This window comes from Cibotium barometz, chromosome 33, assembly GCF_041138505.1.
Source record: "Cibotium barometz isolate CiBa-2024 chromosome 33, ASM4113850v1, whole genome shotgun sequence".
NCBI classification, from domain to species: Eukaryota; Viridiplantae; Streptophyta; class Polypodiopsida; order Cyatheales; family Cibotiaceae; genus Cibotium; species Cibotium barometz.
The window spans coordinates 40,078,793-40,098,158 of record NC_141078.1 but is presented as its reverse complement, the minus strand read 5'-3'; the positions used below and the strand labels follow the sequence as shown (position 1 = coordinate 40,098,158).

The 19,366-nt window shown below is 49.2% G+C and overlaps 1 protein-coding gene across 1 annotated transcript in view; it reads right to left on the bottom strand.

Moving 5' to 3' along the window:
- Positions 1–18,268, bottom strand: part of LOC147619562 (uncharacterized) — a 98,869-nt gene extending 80,601 nt beyond the window's left edge. Inside the window, exon 1 of the mRNA XM_086773237.1 lies at positions 17,863–18,268. Coding sequence (XP_086629363.1) covers positions 17,863–17,865 — 3 coding nt within the window. The 5' untranslated portion in view covers positions 17,866–18,268. The remainder of the gene's footprint in view (positions 1–17,862) is intronic.
- Positions 18,269–19,366: the final 1,098 nt, after the last annotated feature.

Here is a 19,366-nt window from a genome sequence, read left to right as displayed (position 1 = left end):
TTCGGAGTGACTCCTGTCCCTCGAAGGACAGTTGGTTTTTAGCCTCCGGAAGTCTCCCACACAGATAGTGGATGGTCACATTGCGTTCCGGAAAGGAATTGCATTTTCCTGCTATGGCGAGCTTCGACGACGAGAGAGACCAAGAACCATGGGACCAGACTGCACCAGGCAGCCCAGCTAGGGCACCAGGCTTGAGTGTCACAGACATGTTCTAGCAGATGATGCGAGCAATCGCAAAACAGACAGCCAAGTTGGATGAGCAGAAGGCACAGAACTTGGCTCTGGAGGAGCGTACCCGCTCTCCAACGTCGCATTTTCCATCTCCTCCTCCCTCTCCTTCCGTATCCCAGATACCAGATCCTCCACATAGGGACCCTCTCGCGGGGTCACAGCCGCAGCCAAGCTCCTTGCTTGAGTTGCAGATGCGTGCATTGGAGATCCGACAACAAGAAGACGACACCATGCGACGCGTGGAACACGAGCGTTACCTCAAAGCATTGGACGCCAGATTGACACCGGCGGCGCCCTTGAATCATTTTCCCGAGAAAATGAACTTCAGTAAGTATAATGGTAAACTCGATCCCACAACTCTTTATTCATGGTTACATCAATTTGAAGCTTACTTTGCCGCAGTTAGAAAAAAAGATACTGACAAAGTGATCTTAGCCAGTTGGTACTTGGAAGGTGAGGCCATTCCTTGGTGGACTCAGTGGGCTCATGCCCACACCAGAGCAGGTATGGCAGTTTATGTGTGGGATGAGTTTATCCGCGACCTTAAGCAGCGGTTTCTACTGCCCCACTACCTTGAGCGACTCGAAGACGAGTTCAGGGGAGCGCATCAGAACGCGCAACCAGTCCTTCAGTTTGCCAATAGAATTTCGACTTTATGTCTGCAATTAGGCTTATTTGATACGGACAAGAAAGGGCAGTTTTTGTATGGCCTGGACACGCAAATCCAATGGGAGGTGCGTATGTTTAGGCCAGCCACCTTTGAGGACGCACTCTCGCTTGCGCAGAGTGCAGAAATGAAACATAATGGTGGCAAGCCCCCGACTTCCCAGCCGGCTTCTCCCAAGGCTAATACCTCAGGGGGTAAAAGCCAGAACCAAACGGGGTCTTCCCCAGGACAAAGCCCGGGAGCCTCTGGCTCCAAGAACTCGAACAATGCGTCTAAGCTTACTCCAGACCAGAAAGCAGAGGCAGGCAAGACAAGTGGCAAGTTGAGTGCTGACGAGTTTTCTCAGTACAAGAAGGAGGGTAGATGTTTCTTTTGTCATACAAAAGGACATACTTCTCGAGATTGACCTAAGAAGCCTCCAAAGCCCGTCGCCGCCGCCTCCACAGCTTCCGTGGTGAGCTCAGCTCCCACACAGACCCCAGTGGCTACCCCTAGTTCTTCAAACCCCGGTGCTTCAGTTGGAGCAATTATTAGCCGGGAGCTCAAAGATAAGCAGAAGGGTGCCCATGACCAGGAGTATGAGCGCAACGAATTGCTCAAGTCCTTTGGCTACATACGTGGCCAGAGAGTCGTCGTCTTATTTGACAGCGGCAGCACGGAGGATGTGGTCACGGAACAGGCCGCTAGGTGTGCCCGTTTCGAGCTGACTTCGGTGGACAAACAGGTTGAGGGTTTTAGCACAGGTATGACAACGAGCGTCAAGTATGAAGCTCTAGGTGCTAAGTTAGTGATTCAGGGCATAGAGTTTGTGCGTGACTTTATGGTTGCCCCTCTTGTAGGAGCAGACATAATTTTGGATATTCAGTGGTTTCACAAGTTTCTCCCTAATGTCAAGTGGGACAAGCACACATTCCAGATCAATCGGAATGTGTCAAACACCCCGGTGACCATTAAGTGTGAGCTAGGAATTCCGAACTTTCTGCTCATAAGCCACTTGCAGGCTAAGCGAGCAGTCAGGAAAGGCGCACAGTGTGCGATGATTTACATCCAGACAGCCCAGACGATGGCCAGTGCTTCCGAGAAGTACTCGGTTCTCCATGAAAAGTTCCAAAAGATTTTTCTTCGGAACAGCCTCTGTCACATGCATCCCGCACTTGGATGCCACGTAGACATTTCTGTACAGAAGGTGCAGGACCTGGGATGGCGAACTGGTCCCATGTGAGCCCAGTCCGGGACGAGTCAGCCAGGGATCCATCTCAGTCGTCCGAGGTCAGGTGTGCATCGTCCTGCACATGAGTCCAAGGTCAGGTGTGCATTGTCCTGCACATGAAGCAGTGCCAGTCCGCGCTGTGAGTCTCCCTCTGGAATGATGTCAGATGTTCTGTGTATCTGGTTTGCAACTGGATGCCAGGCCTCTGTAGGCATGTAGGTTTGCATGTAGAGATGGGGCCAGCCCATAGGGCTACCCCAAGTGAGAAGATCTTGCATTTGCACTCTTAGTGTGGGCATGGGGGAGGTATAGAACCACCCCCAAGGGGCCAGGAGGGCCCACATTGTGCCCACCAGCCATGGCTTGGGCTGGAAGGGCTGTCGGCCAGCCCTAGGGCTGCTGGACAGGCAGCCGACAGGGTTAGAAACCCTACCCAGCCAGTCGGCCAGGTGTGGGGGGCAGTCCCACACCCATGCGCATGGTGCCCAGCAGTCAGGATGCTGTCCCAGAATATATGCGCAGGCTGGACAGTATTTGGCATAGTGTGAAAGCATTAATTATAGTGTGCAAGCACTTTATTAACAAGACACAGTCGTGGAGCTCCCTGAAGCCAGCCGACTGCATATGGTAGAGGGTATAAATACCCAAGTCATAAATCATTTCACTCATCTCATAATTCACCAAGTGCTCCAAGCAACCAAGGGCCAGGACAGCCAAGAACATTGCTAAAGCAAAGGGGTGAAGGACTGAAGGTCAAGGGCAGGTTTTCCAACCAAGAAAAGGTCAAGTACTTTGTATTTGTTTTCAGATTTACATCATTCTAATAAAGCAAATACACCATCCGTGGTGGGGGCCCTACAGAGGGTAATTGGGACCCAATACTGTGTCCTCTCCATCTCCCCTTTCTCTCTCTATTTTCTGCACATCGTCTTTCAGTTTTGTGCGTTAATTCCGTCGCGAAAAGAGTGCTGATTTCTGAGTTTTGAAGTACCGATCCTTCTCCGAAGCTTCCGCATATTACAGTGGTATCAGAGCTCACTTCAAGGACAAAGATTCAGCAAAGAAAACCAGAAAATTTTTTTCGCTCGTGTGGTTGGTTTTTAGACGCCGGTGGACTACCCTTTTCGGAGTGACTCCTCTCCCTCGAAGGACGGTTGGTTTTTAGCCTCCGGAAGCCTCCGGAAGTCTCCCACACAGATAGTGGATGGTCAGATTGGGTTCCGGAAAGGAATTGCATTTTCCCGCTATGGCGAACTTTGGCGACGAGAGAGAACCAAAACCATGGGACCAGAGTGCACCAGGCAGCCCAGCGAGGGCACCCGGCTTGAGTGTACAAGACATGTTCCAGCAGATGATGCGAGCAATCGCAGACCAGACAACCAAGTTGGATGAGCAGAAGCGCGGATTTTGGCTCTAGAGGAGCGTTCTCGCTCTCCAGCGTCGCGTTTTCCATCTCCTCCTCCCTCTCCTTCCGTATCCCAGATACCAGATCCTCGTCACAGGGACCCCTTGCAGGGTCACAGCCGCAACCAAGCTCCTTGCTTGAGATGCAGATGCGCGCATTGGAGATTCGACAACGCGAAGACGACGCCATGCGACGAGTGGAACACGAGCGTTACCTCAGAGCTTTGGACGCCAGATTGACACCGGCGGCGCCCTCGAATCATTTTCCCGAGAAAATGAATTTCAGTAAGTATAATGGTAAACTCGATCCCACTACTCTGTATTCATGGTTACATCAATTTGAAGCTTACTTTGCCGCAGTTAGGAAATCAGATATTGACAAAGTGATCTTAGCCAGTTGGTACTTGGAAGGTGAGGCCATTCCTTGGTGGACTCAGTGGGCTCATGCCCACACCAGATCAGGTATGGCAGCTTATGGGTGGGACGAGTTCGTCCGTGACCTTAAGCAGCGGTTTTTACCGCCCCACTACCTTGAGCGACTCGAAGACGAGTTCAGGGGTGCGCGTCAGAATGCGCAACCAGTCCTTCAGTTTGCCAATAGAATTTCGACCTTGTGTCTCCAATTAGGCTTATCTGATGCGGACAAGAAAGGGCAGTTTTTGTATGGCTTGGACACGCAAATCCAATGGGAGGTGCGTATGTTTAGGCCAGCCACCTTTGAGGACGCACTCTCGCTTGCGCAGAGTGCAGAAATGAAACACAATGTGGCAAGCCCAAGACTTCCCAGCCGGCTTCTCCCAAGGCTAACGCCTCGGGGGGCAAAAGCCAGAACCAGACGGGGTCTTCCCCAGGACAGAGCCCGGGAGCCTCTGGCTCCAAGAACTCGAACAATGCGTCTAAGCTTACTCCAGACCAAAAAGCGGAGGCAGGCAAGACAGGTGGCAAGTTGAGTGCTGAGGAGCTTGCTCAGTACAGGAAGGAGGGTAGATGTTACTTTTGTCACACAAAAGGACATACTTCTCGGGATTGTCCGAAGAAGCCTCCAAAGGCCGCCGCCGCCTCCACAGCTTCCGTGGTGAGCACAGCTCCCACACAGACCCCAGTGGCTATCCCTAGTTCTTCAACCCCCGGTGCTTCAGTAGGAGCAATTATTAGCCGGGAGCTCGAAGATAAGCAGAAGGGCGCCCATGACCAGGAGTATGAGCGCAACGAATTGCTCAAGTCCTTTGGCTACATAGGTGGCCAGAGAGTCGTCGTCTTGTTTGACAGCGGCAGCACGGAGGATGTGATCACGGAAGAGGCCGCTAGGCGTGCCCGTTTCGAGCTAACTCCGGTGTACAAACAGGTTGAGGGTTTTAGCACAGGTATGACAACGAGCGTCAAGTATGAAGCTCTAGGTGCTAAATTAGTGATTCAGGGCATAGAGTTTGTGCGTGACTTTATGGTTGCCCCTCTTGTAGGAGCAGACATAATTTTGGGTATCCAGTGGTTTCACAAGTTTCTCCCTGATGTCAAGTGGGACAAGCACACGTTCCAGATTGATCGGAATGTGTCAAACACCCCGGTGACCATTAAGTGTGAGCCAGGTATTCCAAACTTTCCGCTCATAAGCCACTTATTGCAGGCTAAGCGAGCAGTCAGGAAAGGCGCACAGTGTGCGATGATTTACATCCAGACAGCCCAGAGGGTGGCCAGTGCTTCCGAGAAGTACTCGGTCCTCCATGAAAAGTTCCAGAAGATTTTTCTTCGGGACAGTCTCCCTCCCCAGCTTCCCCCGTCCAGACCGGAGGATCACAAGATTGACCTCCTCCCAGGCTCGAAACCCCCGAGCAAGTTTCCGTATCGCCTTTCTAAGGCAATGGAATCGGAGTTGGACCGCCAACTCCAAGAATTGTTGCAAGCTGGCTTCATCCGTCCCAGCGTGTCGCCATTTGCAGCACCGATCTTATTTGTCAAGAAGAAAGATGGGTCTTCTCGGTTGTGTGTCGATTATCGTGCACTCAACAAGCTGACTATCAAGAGCAGATTCCCGATGCCTCGAATTGACTATATTCTCGAGAGGCTGAATGGAGCTAAGGTGTTCTCTAAATTGGATTTAAAGAGTGGGTACTGTCAGAATACGCAGCGGAAATGATATCCAAACTTGGGTAGACAAGAGCAAGTAGACTGCAGAAAATAATCAGCACAAGAAACACTGAGAGATGTGTGTAAACTCTTCTCTATACACAAGATCCCGAAGAAACTGAAATGAGAAAGTGGAGGAGGATGGGGGGGAATATATACAAGCCCATGAGGGCAGTCGGCCAGCTCTGGAAGAGGCCCACGACTGACAAAATGTCCACGACTGCTGAAAAACAGCAGTCGGCCAGCATCTGGTCCCCACATCTGCACAGATCAAGTCGGCCAGCACTCAGATAGCCCAGGACTGCTACAGATGCAGTCGGCCAGCCTCAGAGTGGTCCTGGCATCACCTGGCAGCCCTCCAGCCACTAGGAAAAAATGGGAAAAATAGGGAAAAAATACGGGGAGTGTGGAAAAATGATATACGGGCGGGCACACCCACAACAGAGGCCCTGGTGTATACAAATAGACAGGAGATGACTTCTAACACCCCCTCTCAGCTCCTGGCTGTGTAACCAACCCCAGGGAGCTGGAGTGCCGCCTGAGCGTAGCCTGAGGTAGAGACTTCGTGAAGAGGTCCGCCGCATTGTCCTCCGTCGAACAATAAAGTAGCAAGATGTCACCCGCCAAGATCTTCTCACGAACAAAGTGATACTGTATCTCTATATGCTTGGTCCGGGCATGGAAAACCGGGTTCCGAGCAATAGCTATACAACTCTGGTTATCACACTGGATGACTGTGGGCTCCCTCTGTGGAAACCCCATCTCGCCAAGCAGCCTCCGCAGCCATACAACCTCACAAGCAGCACCACAAGCAGCCCGATACTCTGCCTCTGTCGAAGAAAGGGCAATAGTCGGCTGCTTCTTGCTGCTCCAAGAAACCGCTCCTGAGCCGAGGGTAAAAGTGTATCCTGAAGTAGATCTCCTCGTGTCTGGATCTCCTCCCCAATCTGAGTCACTCCAACCTTGGAGCTTGACTCCATTCCCTCCTGTGTAAAAGAGTCCCAGATCCTTCGTACTCTGCAGATACCGCAAGATCCGCAATCCTGCGTCCCAATGAGTCTTCAATGGCGTCTGCATAAAAGAGCTCAACAGCCCCACGGAGAAGCTCAAGTCCAATCTGGTGTTCAGCAACCAGATCAATGAACCAACCAGCTTCCGGTACTGCGAGGCATCAACTGGCTCACAAGGATCTGTAACGGTTAACTTTGTGTTCGGGTCCATCGGCGAAGTAATAGGCTTGCAGTTCTCCATCCCAAAGGCCTCAAGCAACTCATGAACATACCGCTGCTGAGAGACGAAAAACCCCCTCTGGGTCTGCCAGATCTCCAATCCCAAGAAGAAGTGGAGTAAGCCTAAGTCGGTCATCTCAAACTCCTGTGACAAGGCAGCCTTCGTCACTCCGATGTGCTCCACATGACCGCCGGTGAGAATGAGATCATCCACATAAAGGATGATGAGTGTGACCATGCCGCGTTCCCGAAAGAGATACAGGTTCGGATCTGCAACCGATCTCTGGAATCCAGTCCGAATAAAGAAGGAATCAATCTTCTGATTCCAAGCCCGCGGAGCCTGCTTAAGACCATACAAGGCCTTACGTAACCTGTAAACCATCCCTTCCGATCCTGGAACAATGAAGCCTCGAGGCTGCTCTACGTACACCTCCTCCTGCAGGTCACCATTAAGGAACGCCGATTTTACATCCATCTGGTACACGGGCCACCTCTGAGAAGAAGCAAGGGCAAGAACGGTCCGAATCGTGGTCATCCGCGCTGTCGGTGCAAAGGTATCCTCGTAGTCGATGCCTGGCCGCTGAGCATAACCCTTAGCCACGAGCCTGGCTTTGTGTTTGTCCACCGACCCATCAGCCGCGTACTTGGTCTTAAAGACCCATTTGACACCAATGACTGACCGCTTCGACGGCCTCGGTACCAACTCCCAAGTGTTGTTCTTCTCGATGGCGTCAAGTTCCACCTGCATGGCTTCCCTCCAAGTTTCCTGTGAAAGGGCTTCCTTTACGGAAGTGGGCTCCTTATCCCGCATGATACGAGACATAAGAGCATAGTTCACCTGAAGAAGCTCCGCCGTGTTGCTTTTATCTCGAACTCGATGTGATCTTCGAGGGCCGTCCTCTGTGGTCCACTCGGAGGGTAGCTCCGTGACACCTGACTCCCGTAGGGTGTCTATCAACCACCTAGGTACTCGAACAGATCGTGGAGCCTCCTGTGGTCGCGGGGGCTCAACTCCAGCTGCGGGCTCAACCTCCTGTGATGACTGAGGTGGATCAACTGGAGTGGTAGACTGGGAATCATCATCAGACTCTGGATCTCCAAGAAGTGGCGGCTCCTCGACAGTGGATGCTGGAACATGCTCGTCAAAGACCACATCCCGGCTGACAATAATCTCGTTCCTCTCTGGATCATACAACCTGTATCCCTTGGAAAGAGAGTTATACCCCACAAAAACCAGCTTGCGGGACTTGGAGTCAAGCTTCCCCCTCTGCTTCTTCGGAATATGTACATACGCGTCACTCCCAAAGACACGGAAGTGCGAGACATCGGGTTTCTTGCCAAAATATGCCTCAAATGGAGTCATATGGGGTACAGAAGTCGTCGGAGAGCGGTTAATGGTATGGACAGCTGTCGCCACAGCCTCACCCCAAAGTGGACGAGGAAGATCTCGATGCTCCAGCATGGTCCTCGCCATCTCCACCACAGTCCTGTTCTTACGTTCAACAACTCCATTCTCCGAAGGCGATCCGGTATTGGCCAATTCCCGCTTGATGCCATGATCTGCACAAAACCGAAAGAATACAGTCGAGGAGAATTCCCCTCCTTTGTCAGCCCTGAGAGTCTTGACCTGAAATCCAGACTCTTTCTCCACCATCACGTGCCAATCCTTGAACCGAGCAAAAGCCTGGTCCTTCTGTGAAAGAAAGTAGACCCACGTGAATCTGGTACAATCATCAACAAGCAGCATGAAGTAGAGAGATCCTCCCAAGGATGGTATCTGCTGTGGTCCACACAAGTCAGTGTGAATCAACTCCAAGGGTTTCGAAGCCCGCCTGGAAGCCTGCTTCGGAAAGGATTCCCTGTGCTGCTTACCACGTATGCAAGAACTGCAGCGTCCTTGCCTACTACCAACATCTGGCAAGCCAACCACCATCTGGTCCCGGAAGGCGCGCCGCAAAGCATCCACATTTAAGTGGCCAAAACGAAAGTGCCACAAGTCTCCGACCTGAGAGCCTGTCAGTGAGGAGAGTGCAGAGAGTTTGTAGATACCGTTCTCCACACCGCCTTCCCAAACAACTTTGCCTGTCTCACGGTCCCTTAGAGCAACTGAGTGCTCCTCAAATTCCACCCGAAAGCCAGTCTTGCATACCTCATGCACTGACAAAAGATGAAAGCCCAGAGCAGGGACATAAAGAACACGGGAAGCATGCTTGCCCACCTTGCCGTCGGGAATGATCTCCATCCGGCCCTCACTATGTATCGGAATAGTGGAGTTATCACCAATAAAGATACGACCTGACTGCCGCTTCAGATCCAGGAAGAAGTCACGGGATGGAGTCATGTGCCTGGAAGCACCACTGTCGAGAATCCATTCCCGAGTATCCTTTGCGGTGAAGCCAACTGCCTCCTCGCTTGAAGACGATGAATCATCGGAGTCCACCATCTCCAAGTGCACAAATGCCGGAGTCTTCGCAGCTGAGGCTGAGGACTCAGCACTCTTCCCTGTCCGCTTAGGGCACTTCCTCCAGTAGTGGCCTTTCTCGCCACAATCATTACAAGATCTTTCGGCCTTCAGCTTCTCTCGTTCTGGATCAGGCTTCTTCTCGGAAGACTTATCTGGTGAAGCCTTCCCTTTGCCCTTGTTGGTATTACGGCCTTTCGACCGTTGGCCAGTTAAGGCCTCCGAACCTCTGCCGTGAGGAGGGTTCGTGAAACGTTCCTCCTGGTCCAAGACCATTGGCACAAGCTCCTCCCAAGTAATGGTGCTGAGCCTGCCACTCGTGATCAACGAAGAATAGAAAGCAGAATACTGACCAGGCAAGTGGGAAAGTAACGTGATGGCCATATCTTCGGACGATATCTCTTTCCCAGCTTGAAGGACTTCCTGCTGAAGGGCCTGCAGCTTGTTAATGTGTTCCCGCATCGTCGAAGACTTTGCAGGGTTCATAACCCGCATCTGCACTTCCAAGGATATCCGCTTCATGGGTGATACCCTGTTGTACAAAGAAGCCAAGTGCTCCCATATGCCTCGTGCCAGCGTCATGTGCTTCACATGGTTGATCACCTGTGGTGTGCAATTGAGGAATATAAATGACCGGACCCTGGCGTTGACACGGTCCCACATTTGTGCCTGTGCCTCTCGGTCCTTCCTCGCTGATAAAACCTCCCCTTCCTCAGCTTCCGGCCTTGGCACCCCTTTGATAATAAAATCAGCAAGATCATATGACTCCAAAACTGACTCCATCATGACCTTCCAGATGCCATAATTGGACCCGTCCAACTGACGATCCACTGGGAACGTGGGGAGAGTCGGAATCTTCACGTGCTTCTCTGCCATCTCGAGTAAATCCGCCATCTCGGAGAGTAACCTGAAAGGGTGGGTGGGTGGGAAAAATCTGAAAATCAGAATATATGCAAGTGGCTGTCCAGCCCCTCTGCCCGCCTTCCTCTTGCACCTTCACTTCCCGTTCAGCCCGAAACAGTCCACCGATCAGCAACCTGTTGCTCCCCCTCTTGCTCAGAAAAACGCCCAAGATCTGCTAGAGCCTAGGGCTCTGATACCATGTCAGAATACGCAGCGGAAATGATATCCAAACTTGGGTAGACAAGAGCAAGTAGACTGCAGAAAATAATCAGCACAAGAAACACTGAGAGATGTGTGTAAACTCTTCTCTATACACAAGATCCCGAAGAAACTGAAATGAGAAAGTGGAGGAGGATGGGGGGGAATATATACAAGCCCATGAGGGCAGTCGGCCAGCTCTGGAAGAGGCCCACGACTGACAAAATGTCCACGACTGCTGAAAAACAGCAGTCGGCCAGCATCTGGTCCCCACATCTGCACAGATCAAGTCGGCCAGCACTCAGATAGCCCACGACTGCTACAGATGCAGTCGGCCAGCCTCAGAGTGGTCCTGGCATCACCTGGCAGCCCTCCAGCCACTAGGAAAAAATGGGAAAAATAGGGAAAAAATACGGGGAGTGTGGAAAAATGATATACGGGCGGGCACACCCACAACAGAGGCCCTGGTGTATACAAATAGACAGGAGATGACTTCTAACAGGTACCACCAGGTTCGGATTGTTGAGGGGGACATCCCCAAGACAGCTTTCCGTACAGAACGGGCCCACTATGAATTTGTGGTCATGCCATTTGGTTTGACGAACGTCCCAGCTACATTTAACCGCATGATGATGCGTATTTTCCGGGAGTTGATTGGAGTGTGTGTGTTCATATTTCTGGACGACATACTCATATTTTCAGCTACAGTTGAGCAGCATGACATTGATGTGGAGAAAGTCCTTAAGTTGCTGGAAAGCAACGAGCTCTATATCAATGAAAAGAAGTCAGAATTTTATCTGTTCCAGGTACATTACTTGGGATATATAATCAGTGCCGAAGGCATTCGACTTGATCCGGCTAAAGTGGCCGAGATTGTTAACTGGGAAGTACCTCAGACTGCTTATGACATTAGATCATTTGTGGGTATATGCCAGGCATATTCCACCCACATTGACAAGTTTTCTGATCTCTCGGCAGACCTCACCGATCTGCTAAAGGGAGTGAAAACCAGGAGGCAAAAGATTCGAATGACTCCACGAGCGTTGGAGGCATTCCAGAACCTCAAGGTGGCTTTGTCTGAAGCGCCTTGTTTAGCCCTTGCCTCGTGGGACGAACCATTTCAAGTGATCACCGATGCGAGTAACATCGCAATTGGAGGTGTATTACAACAGAATGGTCATCCAGTAGCTTACATGTCTCGTAAGTTACTGCCCGCCGAAAAGAACTACTCAGTCTATGATCGTGAACTCCTAGCAGTCATACAGGCCTTGAAACATTGGAAACATTTCCTGTATGGCCGTGACTTCGAGGTCCGCACTGACCATCAGGCATTGCGCTGGATTCAGACGATGCCAAGTGCACAGTGGAGTGATCGACAACACCGCTGGAGTCAGATTTTCCAGCAGTTTGGTGGCATGATTGAGTACCTTCCAGGAAAGGCCAATCCAGTGGCCGATGCTTTGAGCCGGAAGGGACAAGTATCTGCGATTCAGACCACTAGACTGGACCTTGTTGGTACAGGACTAGAAGACATGAAGCACACGTACGCGGATTCCGAGGAATTCGGTACTCAGTGGGAACAGGCATTGGATGCCACAGGACCATGCCATTTTCTGATACGCGATGGTTGGCTTTACTACAAAGGCCGACTATGTGTCATGAAATCATTCCGGGCAGCTCTTCTCCATGATGCCCATGACGCCATTACAGGTGGTCATAGGGGCATGAATTCGACTCTGGAGAAATTAGAACGGCAATACTACTGGCCAAAGATGAGGCGTGATGTGTTTACATATGTACAACGCTGTGACATTTGTCAAAAGGTGAAAGCTCCTCGTGGACAGAAGATAGGGTTGTTACAGCCTTTGCCAATTCCTGAGGGTCCTTTCCAGGACATTTCGATGGACTTTGTCACGAATCTGCCTCCCAGTCCGAGTAAGCGTAATACACAGTGTTTGACTATTGTTGACAGGTTCAGCAAATTTGTGATGCTTAATCCTTGCAGGGCCAATGTGACCGCCGAGGATGTTGCCCAGCTATTCATTCGGCATTGGTACCCGATTGGTGGGATTCCTAGGACCATAGTGTCAGACCGAGATGCCAAGTTTACCAGTCATTTTTGGAGGGCATTGTTTGATAATTTTGGTACTAAGTTGAATTTTTCCAGTGCATTCCACCCACAGACGGATGGCCAGACAGAGATATACAACCAATTGGCCTTTGATGTGCTGAAGTGTTATGTCCACGATCAGCAAGGTAAGTGGGAATCGTTTTTGCCTTTAGTTCAAGCTGTTTTGAATGACTCTTTTTCTTCAGCTATTGGCAGGACTCCATATGAGGCAGCGTTTGGAAGGCCTTTCCAGTCGTTGTTAACCAGGACTTCGTCTTCAGTACCGGAGGCAAACAGGGTGACGGAGTCTTACCAGGAGATCCTAGAGTCCGTTAAAGACAGATTGGCTAAAGCGCAAGAGGCCTACGCTCGACAGGCCAATAAAGACCGAAGGGACATGAAGTTTTCGGAAGGAGATTGGGTATATCTTCGGATTATGAAGCAAAGATTGAAGCAGGTGGGCAAGCGATGCCCAAAGTTGTCTTTCAGGAGCTTCGGACCATTTCCCATCCGGAAAAAGATTAATGAGGTGTCTATGCAGTTAAAGCTACCTCCGAGTTGGACTATGCACGATGTATTTCATGTCAGTTGGTTAAAGCCATATGCAGGTCCACCCCCTTCAGAGGTCAAAGACGAAGCGGAACCAGACATCATTGATGAAGCAGAAGTAATGGTTCCAGAACAGATCCTTCTGCACCGTTTCAAGCATGGCTCAAGCCGAAGACTACGACAGTTCCTCACGAAGTTTCAGGACCGAGGAACTCATGAAGCGGTATGGCTCGACAAGGAATTTTTCGAAGACTATCCGGCATTATTGACAGATTATTTGGAGGCTATGCAGCTTCCGTCAAGTTAAGCAGAAGGGGATGTCACGTGCATCCCGCACTTGGATGCCACGTAGACATTTCTGTACAGAAGGTGCAGGACCTGGGATGGCGAACTGGTCCCATGTGAGCCCAGTCCGGGACGAGTCAGCCAGGGATCCATCTCAGTCGTCCGAGGTCAGGTGTGCATCGTCCTGCACATGAGTCCAAGGTCAGGTGTGCATCGTCCTGCACATGAAGCAGTGCCAGTCCGCGCTGTGAGTCTCCCTCTGGAATGATGTCAGATGTTCTGTGTATCTGGTTTGCAACTGGATGCCAGGCCTCTGTAGGCATGTAGGTTTGCATGTAGAGATGGGGCCAGCCCATAGGGCTACCCCAAGTGAGAAGATCTTGCATTTGCACTCTTAGTGTGGGCATGGGGGAGGTATAGAACCACCCCCAAGGGGCCAGGAGGGCCCACATTGTGCCCACCAGCCATGGCTTGGGCTGGAAGGGCTGTCGGCCAGCCCTAGGGCTGCTGGACAGGCAGCCGACAGGGTTAGAAACCCTACCCAGCCAGTCGGCCAGGTGTGGGGGGCAGTCCCACACCCATGCGCATGGTGCCCAGCAGTCAGGATGCTGTCCCAGAATATATGCGCAGGCTGGACAGTATTTGGCATAGTGTGAAAGCATTAATTATAAGTGTGCAAGCACTTTATTAACAAGACACAGTCGTGGAGCTCCCTGAAGCCAGCCGACTGCATATGGTAGAGGGTATAAATACCCAAGTCATAAATCATTTCACTCATCTCATAATTCACCAAGTGCTCCAAGCAACCAAGGGCCAGGACAGCCAAGAACATTGCTAAAGCAAAGGGGTGAAGGACTGAAGGTCAAGGGCAGGTTTTCCAGCCAAGAAAAGGTCAAGTACTTTGTATTTGTTTTCAGATTTACATCATTCTAATAAAGCAAATACACCATCCGTGGTGGGGGCCCTACAGAGGGTAATTGGGACCCAATACTGTGTCCTCTCCATCTCCCCTTTCTCTCTCTATTTTCTGCACATCGTCTTTCAGTTTTGTGCGTTAATTCCGTCGCGAAAAGAGTGCTGATTTCTGAGTTTTGAAGTACCGATCCTTCTTCGAAGCTTCCGCATATTACAGCCTCCCTCCCCTGCTCCCCCCGTCCAAACCAGAGGACCACAAGATTGACCTCCTCCCAGGCTCGGAACCCCCAAGCAAGTTTCCGTATCGCCTTTCCAAGGCAATGGAATCGGAGTTGGACCACCAACTCCAAGAACTGTTGCAAGCTGGCTTCATCCGCCCCAGCGTGTCGCCATTTGCAGCACCGATCTTGTTTGTCAAGAAGAAAGATGGGTCTTCCCGTTTATGTGTCGATTATCGTGCACTCAACAAGCTGACTATCAAGAGCGAATTCCCAATGCCTCGAATTGACTATATTCTCGAGAGGCTGAATGGAGCAAAGGTGTTCTCAAAACTGGATTTAAAGAGTGGGTACCACCAGGTGCGGATTGACTCTATGTCAATGAAAAGAAGTCGGAATTTTATCTGTTCCAGGTGCATTACTTGGGATATACAATAAGTGCTAAAGGCATTCGACTTGATCCGGCTAAAGTGGCCGAGATTGTCAACTGGGACGTACCTCAGACAGCCTATGACATTAGATCTTTTGTAGGTATATGCCAGGTATACTCCACTCACATCGACAAGTTTTCTGACCTCTCGGCAGATCGGTGAACGATCTGCTAAAGGGAGTGAAAACAAGAAGGCAAAAGATTCGAATGACTCCATGAGCGTTGGAGGCATTCCAGAACCTCAAGGTGGCTTTATCAGAAGTGCCTTGTTTAGCTCTTGCCTCGTGGGACAAATCATTTCAAGTGATCACCGATGCAAGTAACATCGCAATTGGAGGTGTATTGCAACAGAATGGTCATCCAGTAGCTTACATGTCTCGTAAGTTACTGCCCGCCGAGAAGAACTACTCAGTCTATGATCGTGAACTCCTAGCAGTTATACAGGCCTTGAAACATTGGAAACATTTTCTGTATGGTCGTGACTTCGAGGTTCGCAGTGACCATCAGGCATTACGCTAGATCCAGACAATGCCAAGTGCACAGTGGAGTGATCAACAACACCGCTGGAGTCAGATATTCCAACAGTTCGGTGGTATGATTGAGTACCTTCCAAGAAAAGCCAATCCAGTGGCCGACGCTTTGAGCAGGAAGGGACAAGTGTCTACGATTCAGACCACTAGACTTAACCTTGTTGGTACAGGACTAGAGGACATGAAGCACACGTACACGGATTCCGAGGAATTCGGTACACAGTGGGAACAGGCATTGGATGCCACAGGACCATGCCACTTTCTAGTACACGATGGTTGGCTTTTCTACAAAGGCCGACTGTGTGTCATGAAGTCGTTCAGGGCAGCTCTTCTCCATGATGCCCATGACGCCATTACAGGTGGTCATAGGGGCATGAATTCGACTATGGAGAAATTAGAACGGCAATACTATTGGCCAAAGATGAGGCGTGATGTGTTTACCTATGTACAACGCTGTGACATTTGTCAAAAGGTGAAAGCTCCTCGTGGAAAGAAGATAGGCATTCAATCCCAGATGAAGGTGCACAAGTCCAAGGCACAGGAAGGTGCACAAGTACGAGGCCCAAGGCAAAGAACACAAGACAAGGAAGAATTCCTAGGAGGTTGGTTGGTGGTGTTCCACAGAGCCCAAGGGGATGTCAGTCCTATGAGTTAGGTGCCACTTGGGGCACACCAGGAAAGGCTTTCAAGCAACAGTTCCAGGGGAGGTTGATCCTCCAAGAGGTGGAGTGAGAGTGCCAGACTCATTTCTTAGGAAAGAAGACCAGAGACAGTGTTCAGGGACAGGGCAGGAACGGAATGGGGACTGGATGGAACAGATGCATAGATTTTCATCAGAGTTAGAGTGGATTTGGAGACCGGGTCGGGTGTTCAATGAAAAGGTTGCCAGAGAAGAAGGACGACAGGGGGACTCCGTGAATAGACAATGGAATGATTACAGTCATCCAAGAATACAGATTGAAATCCCATCATCAAGTTTGGATGTCATGTGCAAGACATGCCTAGGCTAATCCTGAAGAGGCAACAAGATAAAAAACCAGACTTGGGGCAGGTGTTGCTGATTTGGCAGAAATGTCTGATGGAGGACATGGGGTTGCTGTCGGCCAGCACTTGATATCACAGAGGATCTGTCGGCTGCAGCAAAAAGCCCACAACGATTTGAAGCATTCAATCCTTGCTTGGGCTGAGTCATAGAACTAGGATTAGATTAGGGTTTTTCTACCTTTTCAAGAAGGCAGTCTATGGCTGCAAGAACACTTGTACCTTTTTGTACATTATGAATATACTGAATACTCAGCTATCTCTCTCGCTCTTCTACATGCGTTTTGAATCAGCATGTTCCCAGATGGTGTTTAGGGCTGAAAGAAGACTATCAAAGCTTCCGCATGTAACACCTATCAGACCATGAGGAGCATCCTCAACCCGATGGGGAAGTCACAAAAACAGATGAGGTTTTGCTCGTCGATCAGATGTATCCATGAAGGGCAGAAAAAATCCCACCACCAAAAACACAACTGGCAAATTTGTTGGTAGCGCATGCACCTCCTTGCTAGAGATGCATAGGGGAAGTTGATTGGGTAGGTTGCTTTATTGTGTTAGGGAAAAGAGGCTTGCAATTTTCCAACTTGGTGTGGAAACTCAAAACAAACTTTCCCTTGCATCAAATTCCAAGCTATTAACTTGACAGATTGAAGCACACTCCCTCCAAATTACACACAGGCGTATGGCAAGTGATGTTGGCATGTAATGTTTGTCAAGAGTTGGCTTATGTGCATCCCTTGCAATGCAGAGCAAAAAGATTTCGCTTGGGTATGACAATTTAATTCAACATACATATGGCATTAGGCTCATCTGGTTCAGATGAATGGATGCATAAACACACATGTGATGAGACTAGTCATTCGTGGGGCCATGACTAGATTCCTTGCGGCCATGACATCAAACCTTATGTTGGGGAGGGAAGACAGTGCCTGCCAGCGAATCATCCCACGGCCGCATTGTGTTACCCTCTTTTGGAAAAGTTGCAGGCCATCTGACAGTTTGAAAAGAGGAGGAGGCCGGCCCTCCTGAATGGGGCTCAAGGTAAAAATGACATGTATGAGGTGGTGGCAGGGCATGAACTATCATGTTGAATTGCATGCCACCCTCTTGCAAGCCATGTGGAAGTGTCATAGAGGAGAAGGGCTGCCAGCGGCACCATGCGGCTGCTGGATTTGCTAGTCATGGCCTCGAGGAATCTAGGCATGCCCCCTCAAATGTGTTTTTAGACATCCATGCCATACATGTTAGCCTTAACATTGAAGATTGTTAGCTTGATCTAAAATGGTGACATAGAATTAAGGTTTAAATTTTGAGAAGAAAATAAGTGGTTTCTTTCTTCCAATGGAGCCCTGCGTACCATTTGGATGAATGTGAGAAATCGAAACGTATCTCCTCATGAGCAGCAGGGCGCATCAGTAGGGCATCTTCAGTGGCCGCCACCGCCACCACCACCACCACCACCGTGCACCTGAGATGGTGTGATGGAACCTCTCCGATCATCAGGCAATCGCAGATATGAGATGTACATCTGTTTTGGGTGCAAAAATCAATCAAAAACAGATGCTGTCTGCAAGGGTTATGGTAATGGCGTTAGGGTTTTTCTCTCTAAAACTGTTAGGGTTTTTTTTTATGGCTCGGTTTCGGGTTTCGTTCCAAAATGCAATCCTTCTGTGTTCAATTATTGAACGCTCGACGGATAAACTCTTCAAAAATGCATCACGCTGTTTCACAAGCAAATCAGGAAGGGTCGTCACGTAGGAAAAACCTACTAGCGTCATAAAATGTTTCATTCACAAATTTTGAATTAATTAAGGTTGCTTTTTTTAAAGACTAAGGAAAGGGGGTGGTTGTGTGTGTGTTGTTTGTGTTTTTATGGAGATTCAAGAGAGAGGGAGGGGGAGTTGTCCCCCACCAAAGGTCTTTATCCATTCATGATGTGTTTCCAAATTTAAGTATTTAGTTTTCATAAAGTTGTGGTCCCACATACACTCGTCTCTAAGAAACTCTCTCAGCGGCTTGACACATTGTGTCTATCCTTTCCACAATTCTTTAAGGGGCTCTCTGAGAGGATTGACACTCTCCCTATCCTTTGCACAAGTCACCTATTTTCACATCGAGCATAAGCTTACAAAACTTGTGTGACCCAACTTGTACACAAACCAAATCCAATCATATATGGACCAAATGATATTGTATGTATATGAATGCATGCGTATGGAATGATAATGTATGTGGACCGAATCAACCATACGTGGGCCCAATGATGTTATACTCATACGAAATGGATTTGTATGTGTGCCAACTGATACGCACATGCACTCGAACCAAATGAAATTGTATGTGCACTAAATGATATTATACATGGACCAAATCCAATGATGCGCCTTGGGTTTGTATGCCCTAGAATTATACATTATGAAATTGTACATTGTACTCCTTCTTACATTGAACAACTCCAATCATATACGTACAATTTAACTTGTACGCATTCAACTTGTACGACCTTTTAGATTTATTAAACCATTTTAGATTACTTTATTCTTATCATGTACAATTGTAATTATAATTGTATGGCTTTTTGGTTAGACCATTTTAGATTACTTTATTCTTATCACTCACGTACAATTGTAATTATAATTGTATGGCTTTTTGGCTAGATCGTTTTAGATTACTTTATTCTTATCATGCACAATTATAATTATAATTGTATGGCTTTTTGGTTGGACTATTTTAGATTACTTTATTCTTATCATGTACAATTGTAATTATAATTGTACATTGTGAAAGTGCAACTTTTAGCCATGTACAATTACGTTCCTATAGGTTTCTATCGTACATTACAGGTTTCACAACTTTTTGGC